Source organism: Clarias gariepinus, chromosome 15 (assembly GCF_024256425.1).
Source record: "Clarias gariepinus isolate MV-2021 ecotype Netherlands chromosome 15, CGAR_prim_01v2, whole genome shotgun sequence".
Classification (NCBI taxonomy): Eukaryota; Metazoa; Chordata; class Actinopteri; order Siluriformes; family Clariidae; genus Clarias; species Clarias gariepinus.
In genome coordinates, this window is record NC_071114.1 from 19,012,429 (window position 1) to 19,039,738 (window position 27,310).

The window sequence follows — 27,310 nt, forward strand, 5'->3', positions numbered from 1 at the left end:
AACTAAATCTTGCACATGAACTCACATCTTCTTTGCACTTTTCATGCCTTATCATTTACCAAGATCCCAAAAACCCACGTTTGACTAAACACATCCCATTCCCTGAGAAGGTTTCGTCATACCACTTCACCTGCAAATCCGCATGGGACTGAACTCGAATCTCTGTAGCGCTGATGTATACTTAAGACATGCTGTCAATCAAAAAGGCGTTCCGCCCTTTAAACAGCTCCTCCAATCATCATGCAGCAGCCAACGTCCTCGCCCATCCACTGCTCTATTCACTCCCAGAGAAGCTGAGCTTCCCTGGAAGTTACGATTTTGGTGCATTTATCCAATTACCGTCCAGCTTTTCTGCAGTGAAAAAGCTCCTCTGTGCTGCCCATAGAGCTTCAGTGAAGCTGGGCTTCAGGAGGGTTTAACGCACTGTGCTGCACGGAAATGTATGACAAGAAAATCGGGTCAAACAGTCTACAATAAATACCTGATTCTGAACAAGCTAGTCATGAAGTTGAACGCGTTCTACACAGTATGAGCATTTATTTTCTGACATACAGTAGTTACACTGCGTTCCTACTTATTACGCAAATTATATCTTACTCTGATTTTCATAATTAGTCAATGCAAATGACAGTATAATTTTCTAGTTTCTCAACCATAAGTGTATAATTCGAATTTAATTGCACAAACCTCCTATTGATAACAATATTTATTTAAAAAATAAAAAACTGAAAATGCACTTTTCCAAATTAATATGCACAACAGAGTTAAAACATTTTATAGGTTGGAAAGAACTGAAAATAGGCTTTTGTTGAATTTGCAGCTTTAGGAGGTCATATTTACTAAACTTAAAAGCTATTTCAATCAAAAACATCCTAACAGGGCATGTTACATCTTAACATAGGACCCCTTCTTTTATATTACCTACACAATTCTTGCATCCATTGAACTTGTGAGTTTTTAGACAGTTTCTGCTTGAATTTCTTTGAAGAATGTCAGATTAGCCTCTTAGAGCTGCTGTTTTGATGCGAACCGCCTCCCACCTTCATAGATCTTTTGCTTGAGGATGCTCCAAAGGTTTTGGGTTTGAGGTCAGGGGAGGATGGTGGCCACACCATGATCTTTTATTTCCATCGCAGCCAATGACACAGAGGTATTCCTTGTAGCATGAGATGGTGCATTGTCGTGCGTGAAGATGATTTTGCTACGGAAGGCACGGTTCTTCTTTTTGTGACATGAAAGTGGTCAGTCAATATACTTTGCAGAGGTCATTTTCACACCTTCAGGGACCCTAAAGGGGCCTACCAGCTCTCTCCCCATGATTCCGGCCCAAAACATGATTTCGGTACCTACTTGTTGATGTCGCAGCCTTGTTGGGACATAGTGGCCATCTACCAACCATCCACTACTCCATCCATCTGGACCATCCAGGGTTGCACGACACTTATCAGTAACCAGCACTGTTTAAAAATTAGTCTTCATGTATGCCTGGGCCCACTGCAACCGTTTTTTCTCTCTCCCGCGCTGCTGAGTGTGTGTTATGTGTGTGCGCAAGCATAATTTGACACCGTGCCGGTTGTGTGTGAGTTAAGCACCCCCTCTCTGTTTCACACACACACACACAAACACATTAAAGGCGAGAGAGAGAGTGTGAACCGGCACGGTGTCAAATTCCACGCCCACACACACTCAAAAACTGACACACACTAACGACGAGAGAGTGTGTGTGTGCGAACATAACACACACTCTGCAGCGCAAGAGAAAGAAAAACACACACACACATAACACACATACTCAAACACTGACACACAGTAAAGGCGAGAGAGAAAGGGAGCGTTTGTGTTTAAACAGACGCGGTGTCAAATTATGCGCACACACATAACACACACACACTCTGCAGCGCTTTCGCCCAAGAGAAAGAAAAACACACACACATAACACACACACTCAAACACTGACACACAGTAAAGGCGAGAGAGAAAGAGAGCATGTGTGTGTGTGTGTGTGAACCGGCGGTGTTAAATTATGCGTGCACACACATAACACACACTCTGCAGCGCAAGAGAAAGAAACACACACACGGATTAATTATACCAGTAAGAGACGAGCACTAAGACCCAGCAGAAGAGATGAATACCCGCGTTACTCGTAATCCGAGGTTCCACTGTACCTGTTTGCTGCTTTGTAATGGCGTTTCAGCACCTGCTCTTTTAATCCAATGAATTTGTCTGGCAGAAACCTTCCTCATTCTGCCTTTATCTGCACGAAGCTGTCTGTACTCTAAATCAGCCACAAATGTTTTTACAGTACGATGAGCACGCTTACGTTTTCCTGAAATATCTAATGTTTTTATACCTTGTCCAAGGCATTGCACTATTTGACACTTTTTCGGCGGCATAGAGATCCTTTTTCTTTCCCATATTGCTTGAAACCTGTGGTCGGCTTAATAATGTGAAACAACCTTCTTCAGTACTTTTCCTTTAATTGGGTTTATCTGGAAAACTAATTATCAGACATGTCTGAAATTCATTTCAGTGATCCAAAGAGCCCTGAGACACAATACCATCCATGAGTTTATTAAAAAACTAAACATTTAATGTTTATTATACTTACATCCAATTTGCATAATAATTTGGAACACAGTGTAATTTGGCTGTTCAGTGACGGTCATGTTGTTTATAGCATAAGCTAATAATCCTAAACCTTCATCATAGTCTTATAGGAGGATGGATTAAAAAAAGATAAATGAAAAAAAGGCAAGATTTTTTTTCTTTGCATCAAAGTTTGATATTAAATATTAAGTACAGTGGAACCTGGGATTACGAGTAACGCAGTTTGAGTGTTCCGCAAAACGAGCAAATTTTTAATAAATTTTGACTTAAAAACGGGCATTGACTTGGTTTATGAGCACCGAATATCATGTATCACGCATGCGCTTTTTATTTTGACGCCGAGCAGCACATGATCACAACTGAGCCAACGGTTTCTCTCTCTTTTGTGCTGTGAAATTGTAGGTAATCGTCTCCCCTGCTGGGTCTTAGTTCTCGTCTCTTACTAGTATAATAAACAAACAAATGAACCGGCACATTACCATTGAAAAGAATCGCAAAAGAGCAGAGTTTCTGTGTAAGGCAGAGAATGTGTGTCTGGCGCTGTGTGTGTGTGTGTGTGTGTAATGTGCATGCACACACACACGCACGCACACACAGACACACAGCGCCTGCGGAAACACTTATCCATTGGGATTTATTTTTACTTTTTTTAAAGGTAAAGTGCAGGTTAATTTGTTTTAGTCTTACTTTATATTTTGTATTAATTGTTTTATGTATTTATTGTAGAACAAATAATTTCATTTTCTATTATTTTTTATGGGAAAATTAAATTTGATTTACGAGTGTTTTGTAATACGAACCTGCTTCCGGAATGAATTATGCTCGAAATCCGAGGTTCCACTGTAATAGGTAGGTTACCCATGTGTTGATTATCTTTTACAAATAATATACAGAATTGTATATTGGATATTTATATAATAGAGGAACAATTTATGCATGATAAACATACATATGAGCATTTGATGTTCCATAAATCTCAGAGCAGTTCGAAAGGGAAAGAAAAATAGAGATCTTCTTTTAAAACATTATAAAATATGCCAATTAAATCCACAATAGTAGAACAGAAATCGGTACAATAGTACAAATTGTGACTATAAAGATTCTAAAATTAGTAATTTTAGTAAACTTCATCGAAATGTTTGAAGTGTATAAAATTACAACAATTAACATCTCTGATTTTCAAAACCAAAAAGTTAAGCAATTGCATCTGATTAATATGGCATGTCTACCATAAACAGCTGCTACCCAACTACAAACAACTACTGTACTTTTTTAGAATCAGCAATTTCACAATCGGCAGACAGAATTATAAATAATCCATCTACAACTGAATCTTTTGAATTACTATCATCAACGGGCCTTCAATCACCACCAACAGCCTCTGTCGCATAGGAATTTACAGCATCATCATCTACAAAATTATTTCCAGGTAAAGTTCCAGAAACTTCATCAGTACAAATAGATAGAAAGTGACTATCTATTTTACCCAGATCATATACAGCCCACCCAAAAATTGAAGATCGTAAAGCAACAGAATTAATTTCAGTATAACCAACTATCCAAAATTCATCCACATATCAAACATCAAGATCTGAAACTTATGAAACAATGTCAAAAGTTTTTGTTACACTATCTCCATCCAGTTTATCAGAAAGGACTACAGATCAGTCATTAACATCATTAAAACAAACAGTTACAGCATCATCAGCTACTTCACCAGAATTTTCTATATATCATTTAACAACCCAGTCACAAAAAACATCAAGAAAATCCTTTAAACCATTATCATTCACTTACCCAGAATCTTCTGCAAATAATTTCCTAAAATCTGAAGCTACAAAAAACATGTCAAAAAAAGTTACAAAATCATTATTTGCTTCTGCAAAATCATTCATAAATGATTTAACAAGCAATGTTCAATAAAATCTTTAATCACATTACAATTTACTGCCACAAACTCTGTGACAAATTACTTCATAAATTCTAAAGCTACAAAAAGTTTATTGATACAGAGATCATTATACACTTTTGTGCAATTCCCTATAAATCAAGGCCCAACTTCTAAAGCTCCATCAATTACATCACCACCTACCTCACTACAACCCTTTGCAGATAATTCACTCTCATCTGAATCTCCATCCAGAAAGTTTTTCAGTACAAACATTTATAGTATCACCACCAGCTTCACCAAAACCGTGTACAAATAGTTTAACACCAAGTCTCATCAAATCCATCAGTTACATCATCACCTGCTTCAAAAGAATTATATAAAGACTGCTTGTTAACGTCTGAATCTCCAAAAAGTTTATCGCCAGAGATAATAACAGCTTCAACATCTACTTTACAAGAACCATATATAGATAGTCCAACAACTCCTGCGTCTACAGCTAAATCAACAAAGACCATTAGTGCATTACAATTTCAGTCTTTAGAATCTTCTACTACTTAGTTCATCTATAACATCTATAACTTCTAACTTTTAATTCGAGAGAATCTTCTGCACATCACTTCTTAACATCTGCACCTATAAAAACTTTTAAATACTAATGGATCATGCATTACGACCTACTAAAACTGAATAATTTACAGCTCATTCTTCCCCATCAGAAGCTTCAAAAACTGCATTAAGACAAATAGTTACAGCATCACAATCTGATACTGCAGAATCACCTAGACACCTGTCCTTAAAATCTGAAGCTCTAAAAACTTCATCAAATTTATCAGTTACATCATTACCATTATCAAGGAATTATGTACAGACTGGTCAACCACATCTAAATCTTTAAAAGGTTTATCAACGGAAACAATTACAGCATCAACAAAAACTTTACCAGAATCATCTATACTGTAGGTAGTCCAACTCCAGAGTCTCCAGAAAAATTAACAAAGCCCATTAGTACATTAGAATTTACTTTGGTAGAATCTTCTACAACTCAGTCCTTGAACCTACAAAACTTGAACCTACAAAAACATCATCAAGACAAACAATAATAACATCATCAACTGCTTCTGCAGAATCAACTAGAGATCACTCACCGACATTTGTGTCTCTAGAAACATCTTTAACACCATTCATCACATCACAACCAACTTTACCAGAATCATCTACCGATCAGTCAACATTTGCCTCTCCAAAAAGGTTATCAATGCAAACAGGCACAGCATCGCCACCTACTTCACCAAATAACTCCATAAACACTTTAAAAATTACTTCAGTTACATCACTACCAACTTCAATATTACCACCTATTTCACCAGAATCATCTACAGATCAGTCATCAATATCTGCATCTCCAGAACAGGTCTCACTACAAGCAGGCACAGCATTACCACATTCCAAGTTGTATTTCCATTGTATATTACAATGTTAAAAATTACTTTAAGAGAATTTTCTACACATCATGTTTTAACATCTAAAACTCCAAATATTTCCTCAGCACAATTACTGTAGATCAATTATCATATCCTACTAACACAGAGTCATTTACAGATCAGTTGTCAACATCAGAATCTCCAGAAATGTCATTAGGAAAAACAGTTAAAGCATCAAAACCTGCTTTTGCAGAATCACATTGAGATCATTCCCCAACATCTTAAGTTCCAGAAACTTCATTAACTTTGTCAGTTATGTTACGTCATACTTTACAAAAACCATCAATATATATAAAGCAACATCTGAATCTCCACCAAGTTTAACAAAAGAAACGGTTACAATATTACCACCTATTTTACTAGAATTAGTTGCATCACCACCTACTGTACATCAACAAAATCATCTACAGATCAATCATCAACTTCTAAGTATCCAGAAAGTGAACCAGCGGTTACAGCAGCACTACATACTTCCACAAGAACATTGATAATCTCTTTACCATTTACTTCAATAGAATCTTCTGCACATCATTTCTTAACATCTATTTCTACAAAAACATCATTACAAACAGATCAAGCGTCACAACCTACTAACACAGAATCACTTACAGATAATTTTTTACTATCAGAAGCTACAAAAACTTTATTAAGACAAACTGCTATAGCGTCACAATCGGATACTGCAAAATCACCTAGAGGTCATTCCTTAACATCTAAAGCTCCAGACAGCACATCAATTCTATCAGATACATCAACACTCTCTTTAACAGAAATAACAGACTGGTCAACATCTAAATCATCAGAAAATTCCTTAGCACAATTCCTTGGCACCCACTTCACGAGAATCATCCATAGATAATCCAACAAATGAGTCTCCAGAAAAATCAACAAAACCCATTAGTGCATTAGAATATACTTCTAATAAATCTTCTACAACTCAGTTCTTAAAACTTGAACCTACAAAAACATCACTAATACAAAGAACATCAACTGCCTCTGCAGAATCAGCTAAAGACCACTCACCAATATCTGAACCTCCAGAAACAGTATCGACACTATTAGTTGCATCAAAATCAGCTTCACCAAAATCATCTACAGATCGGTCATCAACATCTGCATCTCCAGAAAGGTTATCAATAGAAACAGAAACAGTATCACCACATTCTTTACCAAGTAACTCCAAAACCACTTTTACTATTATTTCAACAAAACCGTCTACACATGTTTTAACATCTGAAGCTACAAAAATGTCATTAATACATACAAATCAAGTGTTATGACCTACTACCACAAAGCCATTTAAAGATTATTCTCCAACATCAAAAACTCCAAAAACATTAATAAGACAAAAAGTTACAGCATCAGCTGTACAACACAAACATTTATAGCATCATCACCTACTTCAACAGAAACATCAATAAAACGTAGTACCACATTCCTATTAAATATCACAGAATCATCTACAAATAATTCCTTCAAATCTGAAGTTGCAAAAACTTCATCAATACAACCAGTAAGAGCATCACAATCTGCTTCTGCAGAAACTCCAATCTGCTTCTGCAGAAAGCGCTCCTCAATATCTGAAGCTTCAGAAAAATTATTAAGACCATCAGTGACATCACCACATACTGTACCAGAATCCTCTACAGATAAGTCAACAACAGATCAGTTTTTTCCAATTAAATCAGTAACAGAATCACAATTACAATCAAGTTTACCAGAAATATCAACAGAGAATTCAAAACCTGTATCTATAGGACCTTTAATAACAGAACTTTTCACAGAACCACCATCAAATTTCTCAGTACTGTTCACAGATCACTCATCGTTAAATGCTCCAAAAATTTTAACATTATTGTTTACAGCATCACAATTTACTTTTCCCAATTTATTTACAAATCAGATATCCACACCTGAAGTTTTAGAAGCTTTACCCTCAACATTAATTACATCACTATCTACTATCCCAGAATTATCTGAAGATCACTTATCAAAATCTGAAGCTCAAGAAACTTCAACTCCATCAGTTGAACCATCAAAATTTAAACCGTTAAAACAGTAAAATTAAAAATGTCTGCAAACCAGCAGTTAACCTCAGTTACTACATCTTCGTTATATACTTTAAAAGAATTAACTTCTATATTTAAAATTTTATCATTAGCATCTACATTTTCACCTTCTAAACGGAAACAATCTACAACTGAAATATCACCTCCTACTTTATCATCTACAGGTTTAACTTCAAAATTTCCATCACCAAGATCAACTAGAACAGTTTCAGCTGGTAGACAAACATCATATAGAGGTATGCAATCTTTAGTTATACTTGGAATTAAAATCTCTTTCTTTTCTGTCAACACCTACACCCTAATTTACTCCAACCACACTTTTAAAAAATGGCTTACCAACCACCCTTTTATCAACAACCACTTTTCCTTCTTTGCTAGTAAAATCTCTAGACACTTCCATACCCACTTTTTCACTGACAACTGCTCCTCTGTTAACAATAATACAACCAACCTCTTCCCCTCCAAATCCAACCACAAAAACCACTTATCCAACCACAATTAACCCTATAACACTTACATTTACATTTTCCTTTTCTAGGACAACCCAATTAGCCCAAACCACAACAATTAGTTTTGCAACCCCACCAGCAAAGTCCAATATATATAAAATTATTCTGTACTGTACCATAAATGGGATACAAATGATTATTAATACTATTGTTACTATGATAATTTCAGTTCATCTCAATGTATAGGTGCTCTTTTGTTGTTCCAAGTGCAAAAATCATCACACTGTTTAAGAAACTAAAAGTCTAAAATTAGCTTCATTTTCACAACAAACACTAAACACAGATGTACATGTTAGTATTTGAGACACAGCATGGAGTTTCCCAGAGAACCAGTTTTGCCTCTGAAGAGATGAGGGTGGAGTTTAATGTTTGATCTTAATAACGGGCAATCACCTGTACACCTGCTTATGCTACTTAGGCACACTTTATTTGGAAAAGATCTGTTGTGGGATTATTATGCCAAAAGCTGATTTTCCATCACTGCACAGCAAGATGCTTAAATTTACATTACTCATCAGCTGTATTATAATGGTTAAAGCACAAAATACAACAACAGGTAAGATGTTTCTTTTAAACTGATATAACATGACAGCACCTGATATATTGGCATATATTTAGTGTCTGTGGTTAGGAATATACATTTTAAGTGGTTATGTGAAAACAGAAAACATATTAATCTGAAATGATTACAGTATTTATGTCTGTGTACTGTAGATACAGTGCTGACAGAAAGTTTTCAGACCCTTTTAGGTTTTCCATATTTTGTTATTTCACTCATATATGTCTTTCTCATCATTCTACACACTACACATTCTACTTCACAATGACAAAGTAAAAAAAGTGAATAAAGATTTTTGTTAATTTATTTAAAAAAGACAGAAATATTACATTTACATACTTTAGTATTCAGACTCTTGGCTAAGATACTTGCAACTGACCTGATCCTACTCCTATCAGTGGATGCTTCTACAACTTGACTTGAGTTCATCTGTGCCTACTTCACTTCATTTTAGGACAGGTATGCAAATCCATATAAGGTAACATATAGTTACCTTATAGGAGACTTTGCATGTCAGAGTGAACCGGACCCAGACCCACTAGACAGGATTGAAAATGAGTGGCTTCAGAACAACTTTGTGAAAGTTTTGGAGTGGCCCAGCAAGAGTCCAGACCTGACCCCAATAGAGCATCTCTGGAGAGACCAGAAATCAGCAATGCACTGACCCTGCTTGTTGAACCTATTTATTCTTGAAGGATTCTTCCAATTAAAATGGAAAAACTTTCAAAAGCTATTTGTGCCAAGTTTGTAGCATGATTCACAGGCACACTAGAGGCTATCATTGCTGCCAAATGTGCTTTGAATGTTATGTGATGGGTCTGAATATGTACGTAAATACATATATGATATTTCAGTCTTTATTTTTAATAAATTAATATAACACCTGTTTTTACTTTTTAATTGTGAAGGATTGTGTGCAGAATGATGAGGAAAATGTTTTTTGAATGAGTGTAACACAAAACAAAATAAGGAAAATAAAAAAAGGTCTGAAAACTTTTGCTTGACACTGTACACAGTATTACATAGATGTTTCAACACATAATAATTCTTAGATTTATCTATGACAGAATGACTGTATGTTCTCAGAATTCTTCATTGTTTTTCAGTGCGATTGATTTTCTGGAAGTGTTAAGAATATAAACACGAGCTCAAAACATGGGATGATAAAAAATAATGTCAAGGAAACATGAGCTTTTGTAAGGTTAGAAAATCCTGCCGTCTGCATTATATTGGTTCCAAGAATTCATTCTCATCTATGATAGGTATAATTAAATAACTCAAAGCCAGAACTCAAGGTTGTACTTATTATTTTATTATTAAAACTCAGTGTCAATCTAAAAACCATTACTTTTTATCTATATATATTATTACATGTTTGACATGTTTATCAATTCTATTGGTTGCACTGTCACCATTAAATTCCACAGAAGTTCAGACCGCTACAAATGAATCATTGCCATCTCAATCCAAAGAAACTTCAACAGTTACAGCATCTAATTTTTCAGAAATATTTACAGCTTACTTATCCACAAGTGAATATCCAGGAAATGTATCTACACAATCAGTAACAGAATCATTGCAATCTGCCGGAACTTCTGAATCACCAAAATGCTTATCAACACTATCGATTACAGTATCAACTATTACTTTACCAGAATCGACTACAGATCACTCAACATCTGAAACTCCTGAAACTTCCTCACAAACCAATGCAGAATCAATAAACACTGTCATGGAATCCTCAACAGATTATTCAGCAACCACAGAATCTCCAGAAAGTTTGTCAACAACACTAGCTACAGCATCACCCTTTACTTCACCACAATCATCTACAGATCAGTCATTAATCTCTGATTCAGTAACACAAACAGTTACAGCATACCCATATACTTCATTAAACTTATTAGCAGATTACTCAACATCTGCATTTACAATTTTATTAACCTCTGAATCAACAGTTGTTACAGTATCACCAATTTCTTTACCAGAATCATCTACAGATCACTCAACATCTGAATCGCCTGAAACTTCCTCACAAACCAATGCAACTCCACAATATACTTCATCAGAATTATCTACAGATCACTCAACATCTAAATCTTCAAACATTTTCTCACAAACAAATGCAAATTCACCATATACTTTTACAGAATCATTAACAGATTACTCATCAATTACAGAATCTTCAGAAAGTTTGTCAACAACACTGGTTGGAGCATCACCCTTTACTTCACCAGAATCCTCTACAGATCCCCCATTAACCTCTGATACCCCAGTAAATTCAGCAACACAAACAGCTACAGCAAACCCATATACTTTATTAACTTTATTAGGAGATCACTCAACATCTGGATTTACAGAAGTTTTATCTACCTATAAATCAACAGAAAGTTTGTCAACACCAGTGGGCAAATTATCGCCATTTACTTCATTAGATATTTCCACAGCATCACCATATACTTCACCAGAACTATCAATGGATTACTCATCAACACCTCACTCTCCAGGAGCTGTAACATTACCAGTTATAGTGTCACAATTTACCTCACCAGAAACATCTACATATCCATCATCCATATCAGACTCTGCAAACATGTTAGCAACCTCTGAATCTCCAGAAAGTCTTTCAACACCAGCAGTTACAGTATCACCCATTACTTTACCAGAACCAACTACAGATCACTCAACATCTAAATCTCATAAACCTTCTTCACAAAACAATGCAACAACACCATATACTTTTTTGAAATCATCTACAGATCAATCAACATCTGAATCTTCAAACACTTTCTCACAAACAACTGCAAAATCACCATATACTTTTACAGAATCATCAACAGATTACTCATCAATTACAGAATCTCCAGAAAGTTTGACAACACCACTGGTTACAGCATCACCCTTTACCTCACCAGAATCATCTACAGATCACCCATTAACCTCTGATTCCCCAGTAAATTCAGCAACACAAACAGTTACAGCATACCCATATACTTTATTAACTTCATTAGCAGATCACTCAACATCTGGATTTACAGAAGTTGTATCTACCTATAAATCAACAGAAAGTTTGCCAATACCGTTGGTTACAGTATCGCCAGTTACTTCATCAGAATTTTCTACAGCATCACCATATACTTCATCAGAACTATCAACGGATTACTCATCAACACCACACTCTCCAGGAGCTGTAACATTACCAGTTACAATGTCACCATTTACTTCACCAGAAACATCTACATATCCAGCATCCATATCAGAATCTTCAAACATGTTATTAACCTCTGAATCTTCAGAAAGTCTGTCAACACCATCAGTTACAGTATCACCAGTTACTTCATCAGAAATTTCTACACTTTACTCAACTTCTGAACCTCCAGAAATGTCCACACATACTAATACAGAATCACCATATACTTCACCGAAATTATCAACAGATTACTCATCATTGCCTCACTCTCCAGGAGCTGTAACATTACCAGTTACAATGTCCCAATTTAACTTCCCAGAAACATCTACATATCCATCATCCCTATCAGACTCTGCAAACATGTTAGCAACCTCTGAATCTCCAGAAAGTCTGTCAACACGATCAGTTACAGTATCACCCATTACTTTAGCAGAATCAACTACAGATCACTCAACATCTAAATATCATGTAACTTCCTTACAAACCAATGCAACTCCACAATATACTTCATCAGAATTATCTACAGATCACTCAACATCTGAATCTTCAAACACTTTCTCACAAATAACTGCAAAATCACCATATACTTTTAAAGAATCATCAACAGATTACTCATCAATTACAGAATCTCCAGAAAGTTTGTCAACAACACTGGTCGCAGCATCACCATTCACTTCACCAGAATCGTCTACAGATCACCCATTAGCCTCTGATTCGACAGTAAATTCAGCAACAAAAACAGTTACAGCGTACCCATATACTTTATTAACTTCATTAGCAGATCACTCAACATCTGGATTTACAGAAGTTTTATCTACCTCTGAATCAACAGAAAGTTTGTCAACACCACTGGGTACAGTATCAACAGTTACTTCATCAGAATTTTCCACAGCATCATTATATACTTTACCAGAATTATCAACAGATTACTCATCAACACCTAAATCTCATGAAACTTCCTTACAAAACAATGCAACAACACAATATACTTCATCAGAATCATCTACAGATCACTCAACATCTGAATCTTTAAAAACTTTCTCACAAACAAATGCAAAATCACCATATACTTTTACAAAATCATCAACAGATTACTCATCAATTACAGAATCTCCAGAAAGTTTGTCAACAACACTGGTTGCAGCATCACCCTTTACTTCACCAGAATCATCTACAGATCACCCATTAGCCTCTGATTCAACAGTAAATTCAGCAACAAAAACAGTTACAGCGTACCCATATACTTTTTTACCTTCATTAGCAGATCACTCAACATCTGGATTTACAGAAGTTTTATCTACCTCTGAATTAACAGAAAGTTTGTCAACACCACTGGGTACGGTATCACCAGTTATGTCATCAGAATGTTCTACAGCATCACCATATACTTCATCAGAATTTTTAACAGATTACTCATCAACACTTCACTCTTCAGGAGCTGTAACATTACCAGTTACAGTGTCACCATTTACCTCACCAGAAACATCTAATTATCCAGCATTCAGATCAGAATCTGCAAACATGTTATTAACCTCTGAATCTCCAGAAGGTCTGTCAATACCATCTGGTACAGTATCACCCATTTTTTCACCAGAATCAACTACAGATCACTTAACATCTAAATCTTATGAAACTTTATCACAAAACAATGCAACAACACAATATACTTCATCAGAATCATCTACAGATCACTCAATATCTGAATCTTTAAAAACTTTCTTACAAACAAATGCAAAATCAGCATATACTTCTACAGAATCATCAACAGATTACTCATCAATTACAGAATCTCAAGAAAGTTTGTCCACACCACTGGTTACAGTATCACCAGTTATGTCATCAGAATTTTCTACAGCATCACCATATACTTCACCAGAATTATCAACAGATTACTCATCAACACCTCACTCTTCAGGAGCTGTAACATTACCAGTTACAATATCACCGTTTACCTCACCAGAAACATCTACTTATATAGCATCCAGATCAGAATCTGCAAACATGTTATTAACCTCTGAATCTCCAGGAAGTCTGTCAACACCATCAGTTACAGTGTCACCAGTTACTTCATCAGAAATGTCTACACTTTACTTAACATCTGAACCTCCAGAAATGTCCACACATACTAATACAGCATCACCATATACTTCACTAAAATTATCAACAGATTACTCACTATTGCCTCACTCTCCAGGAGCTGTAACATTACCAGTTACAGTGTCACCATTTACCTCACCAGAAACATCTACATATCCATCACCCAAATCAGAATCTGCAAACATGTTATCAACCTCTGAATCTTCAGAAGGTCTGTCAATACCATCTGGTACAGTATCACCCATTTTTTTACCAGAATCAACTACAGATCACTCAACATCTACATCTCATGAAACTTTATCACAAAACAATGCAACAACACAATATACTTCATTAGAATCATCTACAGATCACTCAACATCTGAATCTTTAAAAACTTTCTCACAAACAAATGCAAAATCAGCATATACTTCTACAGAATCATCAACAGATTACTCATCAATTACAGAATCTCCAGAAAGTTTGTCAACACCACTGGGTACGGTATCACCAGTTACTTCATCAGAATTTTCTACAGCATCACCATATACATCACCAGAATTATCAACAGATTACTCATCAACATCTCACTCTTCAGGAGCTGTAACATTACCAGTTACAGTGTCACCATTTACCTCACCAGAAACATCTAATTATCCAGCATTCAGATCAGAATCTGCAAACATGTTATTAACCTCTGAATCTCCAGAAGGTCTGTCAATACCATCTGGTACAGTATCACCCATTTTTTCACCAGAATCAACTACAGATCACTCAACATCTACATCTCATGAAACTTTATCACAAAACAATGCAACAACACAATATACTTCATTAGAATCATCTACAGATCACTCAACATCTGAATCTTTAAAAACTTTCTCACAAACAAATGCAAAATCAGCATATACTTCTACAGAATCATCAACAGATTACTCATCAATTACAGAATCTCCAGAAAGTTTGTCAACACCACTGGTTACAGTATCACCAGTTACGTCATCAGAATTTTCTACAGCATCACCATATACTTCACTAGAATTATCAACAGATTACTCATCAACACCTTACTCTTCAGGAGCTGTAACATTACCAGTTACAATGTCACCATTTACCTCACCAGAAACATCTACTTATCCAGCATCCAGATCAGAATCTGCAAACATGTTATTAACCTCTGAATCTCCAGAAAGTCTTTCAACACCATCAGTTACAGTGTCACTAGTTACTTCATCAGAAATTTCTACACTTTACTCAACATCTGAACCTCCAGAAATGTCCACACATACTAATACAGCATCACCATATACTTCACCAAAATTATCAACAGATTACTCATCATTGCCTCACTCTCCAGGAGCTGTAACATTACCAGTTACAGTGTCACCATTTACCTCACCAGAAACATCTACATATCCATCATCCAAATCAGAAACTGCAAACATGTTATCAACCTCTGAATCTCCAGAAGGTCTGTCAATACCATCTGGTACAGTATCACCCATTTTTTCACCAGAATCAACTACAGATCACTCAACATCTAAATCCTATAAAACTTTATCACAAAACAATGCAACAACACAATATACTTCATCAGAATCATCTACAGATCACTCAACATCTGAATCTTTAAAAACTTTCTCACAAACAAATGCAAAATCAGCATATTCTTCTACAGAATCATTAACAGATTACTCATCAATTACAGAATCTCCAGAAAGTTTGTCAACACCACTGGTTACAGTATCACCAGTTACTTCATCAGAATTTTCTACAGCATCACCATATACTTCACTAGAATTATCAACATATTACTCATCAACACCTCACTCTCCAGGAGCTGTAACATTACCAGTTACAATGTCACCATTTACCTCACCAGAAACATCTATATATCCAGCATCCAGATCAGAATCTGCAAACATGTTATCAACCTCTGAATCTCCAAAAAGTCTGTCAACACCATCAGTCACAGTATCACCAGTTACTTCATCAGAAATTTCTACACTTTACTCAACATCTGAACCTCCAGAAATGTCCACACATACTAATACACCATCATCATATACTTCAACAAACTTATCAACAGATTACTCATCATTGCCTCACTCTCCAGGAGCTGTAACATTACCAGTTAAAGTGTCACCATTTACCTCATCAGAAACATCTACATATCCATCACCCAAATCAGAATCTGCAAACATGTTATCAACCTCTGAATCTTCAGGTCTGTCAACACCATCTGGTACAGTATCACCCATTTTTTCACCAGAATCAACTACAGATCACTCAACATATCCTAAAACTCCAGAAACATTGTCAACACCATTGGTTATAGTAGAACCATCTACTTCAACAGATCAGTCATTAACAACTGAATTTCAAGACATTTTCTCAAAGCCTATCTCTCCAAGAACTTTATCAACACCATTAGTGACATCATCCATTTTTTCTACACATTTACCCATCACATCTTCAGCAATAAAAGTTACAACCGCTGAGCCCTATCAATCAACATCAAGATTTTCCTTAACCACCTTTCCAAAAATACTTGGAACAACTCTTTCAACACCAACCAACACAACTACCAACTTTGCAAAAACACAAACAGTGCTTCCAAATACAACAAACACAAAAACTGGACCAGCAACAACAAGAAACATCACAACCATCTCTCCAACAAATACAGTTACCAGTCTAACAAACACCATGGTGTCAATGTCAATGAGTACAACTACCTCTCCAAAAATATCTACAACTATTTCAATAACCAGCACAATCACCTTCGGAAAAATAAGTACAGCTTCTTCAACAAGAAGCATAACAACTTCTTCTGAAAATACAACTCCTTCAACAAACAACAAACACAGCACTCCAGCCCCTCCAACAACCATTAAAAAAATCACTTCTTCCCAAACCATTCAACCATCAACAGCTCCACCATTAACAGGTATTGTTTTACCTACAAATATCCTTACTTACCCTTACTTTAATTTCAAACAATTGTGAAAGGTTTTTTATTTTTATGCTTTATTATTAAACGAATAACGATTTAGCTTATCTCTTTTCATCTCTCTCAGTGTTTGCCCAAGCAGTGGTTAGAATGCTATCTGTCACTGAACTAAACAAGGATCAAATTGTTACCTATATAAATGAGGTAAGGTCACATCTAATTCTTTACTCCAAATATATGGTTAATACATTCCTTAGATTTGTGTGACTTTATAAATATAAATATAAATTGGAATATAGATAATAAAATAGTAAAACATTATGAGGTATCAAGTTATAGGGTAAAAGTGTTTTCTCTTGTATATAGTAAAACATTATGTTTATTTGTAATAGTAAAACATTACGTTATTTGTAATAGTAAAACATTATGAGGTATCAAGTTATAGGGTAAAAGTGTTTTCTCTTGTAATACAGCAATTTGCAATCATTATACTTTTTATGTATTAAAATGTATTGTACACAGTAATATCTCCAGTGTTGATTTTAGACCATCTGAATATATTTGAGCCGAATGAACCTTTATAAACCAGGTACAGTGTTCCTGTTTCTGTTTAAGTCACAGCAGCTATAAACAGTCATTCTGTTGATGAGTACAACATACTGACCCTGGAGAGTCATTTCATGAATGTTACAACTACTGTTACTGTTAATTAACTGTTGATTAATTTTTTTTTTTTAATAACCTAATTTAACCAGTCATTTTTAACAATTTATACCATTCGTTACCAATTCTCAAATCAGTAAGAGTTGATGATTTTTTTTTTGACAAACTGATTTTATTTTTGTCTTATTAAAAAGACAAAACAGACAGAGCAGCAGGTGAGAGAAAGGGTTCTTGCTGCTATAATGCATGCAAACTTGATAAAGTACAATGAGTCATTCATTAATTAATTAATGATGGGAATGTATGTAGGTCTTCCCCAAGCTGTTGTCACAACATTGGAAGCACACAATTGTATAGCGTGTCTCTAAATACTTCTCTTTGCTGGAACTAAAGAAACATGGTTAAAATAAAATACATTGAGTGACCTTCACAAAAATCTCAGCTTAACTGAATACCTCAGCTTAGGTAAATACCTTGACCTGACCTCACTAATGCAGTCGGGGCTGAATGAGCAAATCCCCACAGCCACATTCCAAATTCTTCTAGAAACCTTCTCAGAAAATTAGAGGTTCTTGTAAGAGCAAACAAGTTAAAACAACCCCATATGGTTCTAATGGTCAGGGTAATATATATATATATATATATATATATATATATATATATATATATATATATATACGTCTGTATTTTATAAATAAATATCTATTTTTTTTTTTTTCATTTTATTTATTTGTTTTACAGTTTTCCAGACTCATCCAAGCTAAGGTTAATGGAAACATTAAGATTACAGTGAAGCAAATACAAAAAGTCACACCTTAAGGATCACCTGTGGCAATCAAGTATTGATCAACTCATTTCCGTAAATGCTTCTTAAGTTCTGACATATTTTACATATCTTTTATTTGTCAAGGTCACATAACCATTATTTGTGAATGTTTTAAAAAGGCTATCCCCCATCCACAGTAGAGCGCACACACACACACACACACACACACACACACACACACACAGACAATATATGTATTTCCATGTATATTCCCTTTTGTAGAGCTGACAAAATAAGATGACCTTTGGTGAGCAAAAAGTATGTGAACTTGACCTAAATTAGCAGAAAACTGGGTTCAAATCATAAACTTACTAATACCTAAAACACAAAGCCATTAGATTTCAGCCCTGCATGATTTTATTTGGACAATTGAATATATAATGATGCAGAAAGCAGGCATCTTTAGTGATTTTATACCAAAATTAAGTGATCCACTGTGCGATTTAAATTCCACTTGTGTCATATATAGTAGACAACCATGCAATGTTACTAACCATGCAATCAGTTACGCTGGTTTTCAGTGGCTCTTTTCATGTATAACAAAAATGTATTGGCATCATGATTTCTGGGACATTCATCAAGTTAATACTATATGGTTATATTCGTGACTACTATTTATGTACTTTTAAACTATAAAATATGTTATTGTTTTTTGTATTTTATTGTCAGTTTATGTAGTCAAATTGTGTGCAAAGGGGGTTCCTGTATGTTGTAGTATAAAAAAGAAACAAATTCTTATTTTGTAATATTTAAGCTTAACATTTTTTATGTCCATATTATCAAACATCAATCCACTCTAGCTAATAAATACAAGATGAAATATATTTAAGTGCCAAATTATTATTATTATTATTATTATTATTATTATTATTATGTAATAGTGATATTAAAATGATAGAAAAAGGCACAACACATTCTGCATCACAACCTACAGTACATCTCACAATGACCGTGTATGTTTCTAACTCAATAAAATATTTATGTTGTGTCTTGTAATTACTGTTTTTTGTTTTGTTTTTTTTAATAGGTGTCACTGTAGAAGGTGATAAGTTGTACTGTCTGTGAGAAGGTGATATGTTATACTGTCTGTGATTGTTTCAGTAAAATTCTTTCTGTCCTCTTATTTCACAACACATTAACCCTACAACCTATTCATGTTTTCCCATAGTATATTTGTCTCACATACATCAACTACACACATGCAAAAAAACGAGCATGGCACGGTCGCCATAGTGGTGGTTAGCACTAAGGAACCATGGTCCAGGGTCCGGGTTCAAGTACCAGCCAGGTTCGATTCCTGTCTCTATGTGCATGGAGTTTGCATGTTCTCTCTGTGCCTAATGGGTTTCCTCGGGTAGTCTGGTTTTCTCCTACAGTCCAAAGACCTGAAGATTAGGCTAATTGGCATTCCCAAATTGCCCGTAGTTTGTGAATGAGTGTGTGTACAGTATATGTGTGTGCCCTATGATGAATTGGCAACCTGTCCAGGTTGTACCCCTCTTTGTGCGGCTTCAGGTCCCCAGCGACCCTGAGTACAAGTGGTATAGAGTAAGTGTTCATTGAGAAATGAGTGAGCTACTTATGAGACAAAAAAGTCAACCATTATTGTTAAGATAAGATAACATAAGATATAAGATAAGATATATTTTATTTGAAGGTCAGAAAAATGTGAACACATTACCTTATTTCAACACTGTAAAATATTTTAAAATTGTTTATAAAAATGACTTAAGTATCATCAGCAAGTTTAATATACAAAAATGGGTAAATCCTACCTATACTACCTACTTGATTACAGTTTGAGTACTGTAGAAAAACTTTAAGCAACTATAACGTGTGCACTAGTTTCGGGCAGTGGTTGAGCTGCATGCTGCTGCTGCTTCAGGTGTCGTGTTGAGTTCACTGGAAGGTAAAACTTCAGTTAACAATGTTGCTATGTATGATATAAATGCAAACAATATTTTTTATGTGTAATATATATCATAAAACACAAAAATCTACATTTTAAATGACTGAATTAACTCAATTATAATTCCCATTATATTTTATTCTAGCATTTAATGTTAGACGTTATGTTCTTTGTAGTAACAGATGTCGATGGCACAGACAAGAGATCAGCCCCCCCCCACACACACACACACACACACAAAAAAATAATAATTTTAAAACGATTTCTTCTTTGTCTTTTGGCTGCCTTTCAGGGTACCCCACAGCGAATCATCTACCTCCATCTAACCCTATCCTCTTTTCTTCAGGCAGATTTGGACGGATTTTTGCCTTAAATAAATAAAATCATTGTTTAAAATCTGCTTATTTATTTTCTTGGTTTAACTTTGTGTAATATTAAAAATCTATTTGATGATCTGTATCCAAATATGCGAGAAAAAAAAAAAAAAACTGGAAGGGGCAAACAGTTTTTTACTCCACTTTACTCTCTGTTGCATTAGAGAGACACCAACATTTTTTTCTTTTAATAATTAAAAATAATCTTCTGGTGTAGTTAGGCACCCGTGTTGCCACACAACAATCCATTGAGTAATTTAAATGAATAACTATATTTAAAAATTATTTTAAATGTATTCTGCTGTAGGTGGCACGGTGGTGTAGTGGTTAGCACTGTCGCCTTGCACCTCCAGGGTCCGGGTTTGATTCCCGGCCAGGCTCGATTCCTGTCTCTGTGTGCATGGAGTTTGCATGTTATCCCCTCCGGGTACTCCGGTTTCCTCTCACAGTCCAAAGATATGCAGGTTAGGCTAATTGGCGTTTCCAAATTGCCCGGAGTGTGTGTGTGTGTGTGTGTGTGTGTGTGCCTTGCGATGGATTGGCACCCTGTCCAGGGTGTACCCTGCCTTGTGCCCTAAGCCTCCTGGGATAGGCTCCAGGTCCCCGCGACCCTGAATACAGGATAAAGTGGTATAGAAGATGAGTGAGTGGGTGAGTATTCTGCTGTGTCATAATGAAACTGTTGGTCATAACAGGACTGGTAAATCTAAAAAGAAAGAAAAAAATTATTTAAAAAAAAAGGTGCAACACAGTATATTATAACAAAAATAAAAAATTCTATACTACAAAGAAGCCTTGCATATTTTTTCTCAATAAGGTACCAATTTAATAAACCACGCTTTAACTCACATGTACCAGAGGATGGCAGTCTCACAATTTAAATAGAAACGAGTGACTGGGCCAGAGTTAGTGACTCGATTTACCAATAAGAGTCTAAACTCTCGTCTCCCTTCCGTTTAAGTGGCAGAAGTCGTCTCCACCAGTGGTGCCCACTGGATTAAAGAAGTCATCTAGAAAATTCTACACTCAGGAATTTTATGATGTCTGGCAACCATTTATTAACCATTTTGAAAATAAAGATTCAGATAAATTGGATCTGTAATAAAAGATTTCTATTTTAGTTTCTGTTTTTAATACTTCCTTCTTTTCCTGTTTAATGTGAAATTTTTTCTTTCTCTCTCTCTCTTATTTCTTTTTCTGCTGACAGGCTGTTTTTGTTTGTTTGTTTTTTTGTTGTTGTTTTTGTGGGGTGGGGTATGTAGGGAAAAAATAATAGTGTACAATGTATGTACGTATATGTAACTTGTTTATATTTCCAATAAAAAAGACTTTTAAAAAATAAAAATATAATTTTTTAAAATACGTCTCTCAAACAACTTGTCAGTAATTAGATATCTAAAACTGCACATCTAGCCATTGGTGAAACTTTTAAAATGACAATGTTAACAAATAACAAATACATTACAATAAAAAAAACAATAAGATTTGTTTTTCTTCCTTCTTTTATGTAAAAAATGTGAAACTGTTAATATGATGAAACTTTCTGTAAAAAGATACTACTTAACATTTATGGAAGGAGTTTCCAGGGTCAGCAGTTTGAAACAAATAGAGGTAAAACTGCAATTTACAAAAGGGGGGAGGGGAAGGGTTGTTTGTGTCCATTTCATTTATTACAAAAACCATTCTAGAAGCCAAATATATTCTTTCTTCCAAGATCTGGCGAGCTTTCCAAATTGAGTGCACAGGCAAGAAGTGTCTAAAGGGCCAGATAGAGTTACAAAGCTAACTGGCATGAAATAGGAGAACTCAAGCAGATAAAGGCTCTATGTGAATAACAAGAAATACAGAGGCCACTTGTGAAAATTGCTAACATAAAAGCTGAAGAGATTTTGATTAATAAAATGAGATTGGGCCCATGTATGTATTCACTGTACACGTACAAATGTGTGGCTATTACTCACTCTACAACCATCAAGTTTGTTGATGTTACTCTTGTGGTGTACCTGTATCTCTGACAAAAATGAGAAGGCCAATCTGGAGGAGATTTAAAATTCTAGAGAACTGGAGCCAGAGGAACAACCTCGTCCTGAATGTCAGCAAGACAAAGGAGTTGATAGTGGACTTCAGTACAAAGCAGGAAAAGAACAACCAGGTCCCCATCATCAATGAGAGCCCAGTGGAGAGAGTGGACAGCTTTCGTTACCTCTGTGTTTACATCAACCAGGACTTGTCATGGTCCTGTCTCATCAACACCATGATAAGAAAATGAATGTGAGCTGCCACCACATTGGTGTGCAACGAAGCGGCAAGACAGCGGCTCTTTTTCCTGCGGCGCCTAAGGAGGATCGGCATGGACCCCAGAATACTCAAAAACTTCTATCGATGTACCATCTAGAGTATACTGTCTGGCTGTATCACCACCTGGTATGGCAGCTGTAATGCTTTAGATCGCAAAGCTCTGCAGTGGGTGGTGAGATCAGCACAGCGCATCACCAGGACTGAATTGCCAGCCATGCAGGACCTGTACAGACAGCGCTGTAGGGGGAAGACGCAGCAGATCCTCTCTGACCCCAGCCACTCCAGCCACAGACTTGTCACGCTCCTGCCGTCGGGCAGGCGGTACAGGAGCATCAAGACCCGCACCAGCAGATACAGAGACAGTTTCTATCCACAAGCCATCAGGCTTCTGAACTGCTGACATTCTGCACACACCAATATACACTCACCACAACTACTGGACTCTTAACAATGTCACCTTAAATAATGCCACTTTAAATCCATATTCAAAATACTTTGCATTGCACCTTGCACTGTTACATGTAAATACTAAATTATCTTAAAGTTTACTTGCACATACTGTACAGATACCTTTGCAATAAAAAAAAAAAAAATAAATAAAAAAAAAAAAAAAAAAATATATATATATATATATATATATATATATATATATATTCCTCTTCCTATATTTTTATATTTATATGTTTATGTAAAGTTGGGGAACACGGGTCTAAGAATTTCATTATGGTAATGATGCCTTATTGTTATCTGTATATGACAATAAAACTTGAAACTTGAAACCAAGACCTGACAGCATCTTTACCACCTCAGACATTTGAGAGACTTTAGGGTCGATGAACTTTACAAAGGGCAGTGCTTTTAGCTGAGTGCATCATCACTGAACTCCCTGACCTGTGCTCAATCTACGGCAACCCGGGCTGGACCAAGGCCAGGAAGATAGTAAAGGACCTCAGTCACCTCAGCAATGTACTGTTTTCTCTGTTGCAGTCAGGAAAACGCTTCCGCTCCCTGACGGCCAACACAGAGAAACAGAGGGGGAGCTTCATCTCTCAGCCAGAACACCAAATAGAATTAAACAATCAGATAAGATTTTTGTTCACTCACACAATAAATACACACCCTAGATTTCTGCTTAGACATCAAAGTCAGGATGTAGCACATTACTCACTACGCTGCACATTTGCAGATTGCACACTTCCTGATATAGTACATTGCACATTTTTTGTCTTTTTTACACACTGATTTTTTTTCACATAAATGCTTCTTCAACTGCACTCTCAGAGTTTATAATTTCTTTCTGTGCAGTTTGTAATTTATCCAGCATAATTTATACACTGTATAAACTTCTATTTTAATTCGTTACTTTGCACCTTTGTAAATATTGTACATTTTTTAGCTAAAAGTTTTTAAATTTTTATATATTTTTTTACATTCATATTTTTATTCATTTATTGGTATATTCTGTTTTTAGTTTATTTTTACACTCCAGTGCGACTCTTAGCGTAGGTGTATTTGCATTGAGGAATGAAAGAAAATGTCAAAAATAAAATCACATAAAGAGACATTCAAGATAACTCAAATCTATAACTGCAAATGGACATCATATGTGCAATGGTATACTTATAAATAATTAAGACGTGTAAATATTTTATTTTATTTTATGTCTGTGGAGAATAACTTGCAAAAATAAAGCAAAAACATTCTCACATGTTTAAATTGGCTGATCAAGCGAAAAAAGAAATAATCACTAGAGGGTGAATGGTTTCTGCAGGCACTGTGTGTGCTTGTTTGGTAGTCAACAAGGTCAGTTTGTTCAAACCGGGCTGAGTTTATAATTAGCCATTCGTCCCTTTGCACTCAAACCAGCACTTACCCACTCAAATCTTACCATGCTTACATATATTTAAACAGGCAGGTGAGACATTAGTAGCTGAATAAAATAAATAACTGGAAATGTATAGGTAATTTGAAGTTTTACTTTACCCGTATTGATTAAATTGAATAAATCATTTTTATTTACATTAAAGGTAACTATTTGTGACATATAAGTTTATTTATTACTTTTTTTATTTTCTGTTTAAATTTATATATATACAAACTTAACATTATCAAGTATTCTTAATTTTTTAGTAACATTGGACATATAATTTTAAATTAAACAACAATATTCTGGAGCCACATAAACATTTTTATTTATTTTAATACAGTTCAGACATAAATCTGCAAAGAACTAATTTTTATTTAAATTATCATTATCATTAATCATTAGATTAGTTAATATAATGTATAAGCATAATATAGTTGGTAACAGTATGTTGTGATTTTTACCATTTAAAAAAGGTGGACCCCCTGGTTGTACTTCATTAACCTGTGGCTTCTTAAGGCTCCCCTTTCAACTTTAAAGAAATTGTACTGTCAAAGGACACATCTCAAAAGTAAACATATACATAAATTGTTGTTAAGGCTAAGGGCCTAACATTATCCTAAACACTAAATAACAAGGGAAAAATTGTGTGCTCCTTTATTAAATATTAACCAGCTTATCATAGGCTTCAAGGTGAGGCATCCATCAGGCCAGAAGCACAACTTCAAGGGTTTTTGGTTTTTTTGTTACTAAACCAGGGCTTAGTGATGACATCACTGGGTTTTACATAACTCTGATCAGTTAGCATGAATTCTATGCAACTGTACATATTTAAATGATGGTACCGTAAAGTGGTTCTAGTTATATATAAGCAGTTATGAAATAAAAGCACAAGAAAGCATTTATAAATATTTAGCTTACAGTAATAGGCTATATTAATTATGATGTGACAAAATATGAGTCCTGATACATTTGTAGACATTTTTTTCAGGAATGTATCTACATGTTTTTTCTTTTTTTTTTAGAAAGGCACAGTATACACAGGGGTAACCGTATTGTTTCACACATTTGTTTCCCATACATACTAATTTCCTTTATTTATTAATTTAATTCATGTATTCATTTATTTGTTAAATTTGAATATAAATCTTAATATAAAGAAACAGACAGAAAAGAAAAAAGGAGAAAGAAAGGGGCTACCAAACACATACAGTATGAGGGTGTCCTTAAAACAATACTTTACTGAATGCTTAAATCAACCATAAAATTTTTATTCACTTGATGTCTGAAGTTTGCTTTTGAACTGAATTAACAAACCTGAAAATCTTATAACATCCACAAAATCATAAATAATTAATTCCATAGTTTTATCTGGTGCCATTTAAGGTTCTGTTTTAAGCTTCCTATTTATATTCTGCATTTATATCACATCCCTAGGACTTGTAATTCTCAAACAGAACTCTTGCTTTCACTGAGACAGCTATAATAATCCCTTTTAACCAGATTCAGTGGCACAGCATTGCATGGCCCAAGACTATAAAAGAATAAAAACTGAATAAATAGAAACTTCCTTGTCATGAACAGAAACACTGTTGTTGGGTACAAAGTCTCTTTGCTGCTGATGAAATTCTAGTAATTTGTGTAGACTTATGTAGTCCCTGATTGCAATGCTATTTATCGCTTTAAAGTCTAAAGATTTTTTGTTTATGGTCTTGACTAAGAAAAAGTGTTGAGTTTAAGGCATACATTTCGCAGGTACACTTTATGGGGGTTATGTGATAAAAGCAAACGGACATTCTAATAATTTAGGTTGTGTTTTAAAAGTGGACCTCATCAGTCAACATCACAATATCACTGAAAATAATAGGAGATTTTTAACATCACAAGACACACTTCTTTACGACGGTAAGACAAAAACGGAAAAGGCTGAGGGAACATATGTTTATAGCTGCTGTAAGATAGATAGGTTGACAGAAACAAACTTGTTTTTTGAAGCTTACACGACTTCCGGGGCGTGGTTTGTTGCGTTGGCTCCTCC

At 35.2% G+C, this 27,310-nt stretch overlaps 2 protein-coding genes across 2 annotated transcripts; both read left to right on the plus strand.

Annotated features, from left to right (window-relative positions):
* The first annotated feature begins 9,015 nt into the window (after positions 1 to 9,015).
* Positions 9,016 to 12,313, plus strand: LOC128543243 (uncharacterized). The gene is made up of 3 exons (XM_053513607.1): positions 9,016 to 9,116; positions 10,547 to 12,072; positions 12,305 to 12,313. The coding sequence occupies exons 1-3, from the start codon at positions 9,017 to 9,019 to the stop codon at positions 12,311 to 12,313; spliced, it is 1,635 nt and encodes a 544-aa protein (XP_053369582.1). The 5' UTR covers position 9,016.
* On the plus strand, positions 12,172 to 19,765 carry LOC128543154 (mucin-17-like). The gene is made up of 3 exons (XM_053513501.1): positions 12,172 to 17,335; positions 17,466 to 17,542; positions 18,743 to 19,765. Exons 1-3 carry the CDS (start codon positions 12,328 to 12,330, stop codon positions 18,818 to 18,820), a joined length of 5,163 nt encoding a protein of 1,720 aa, XP_053369476.1. The 5' UTR covers positions 12,172 to 12,327; the 3' UTR covers positions 18,821 to 19,765.
* Positions 19,766 to 27,310: the final 7,545 nt, after the last annotated feature.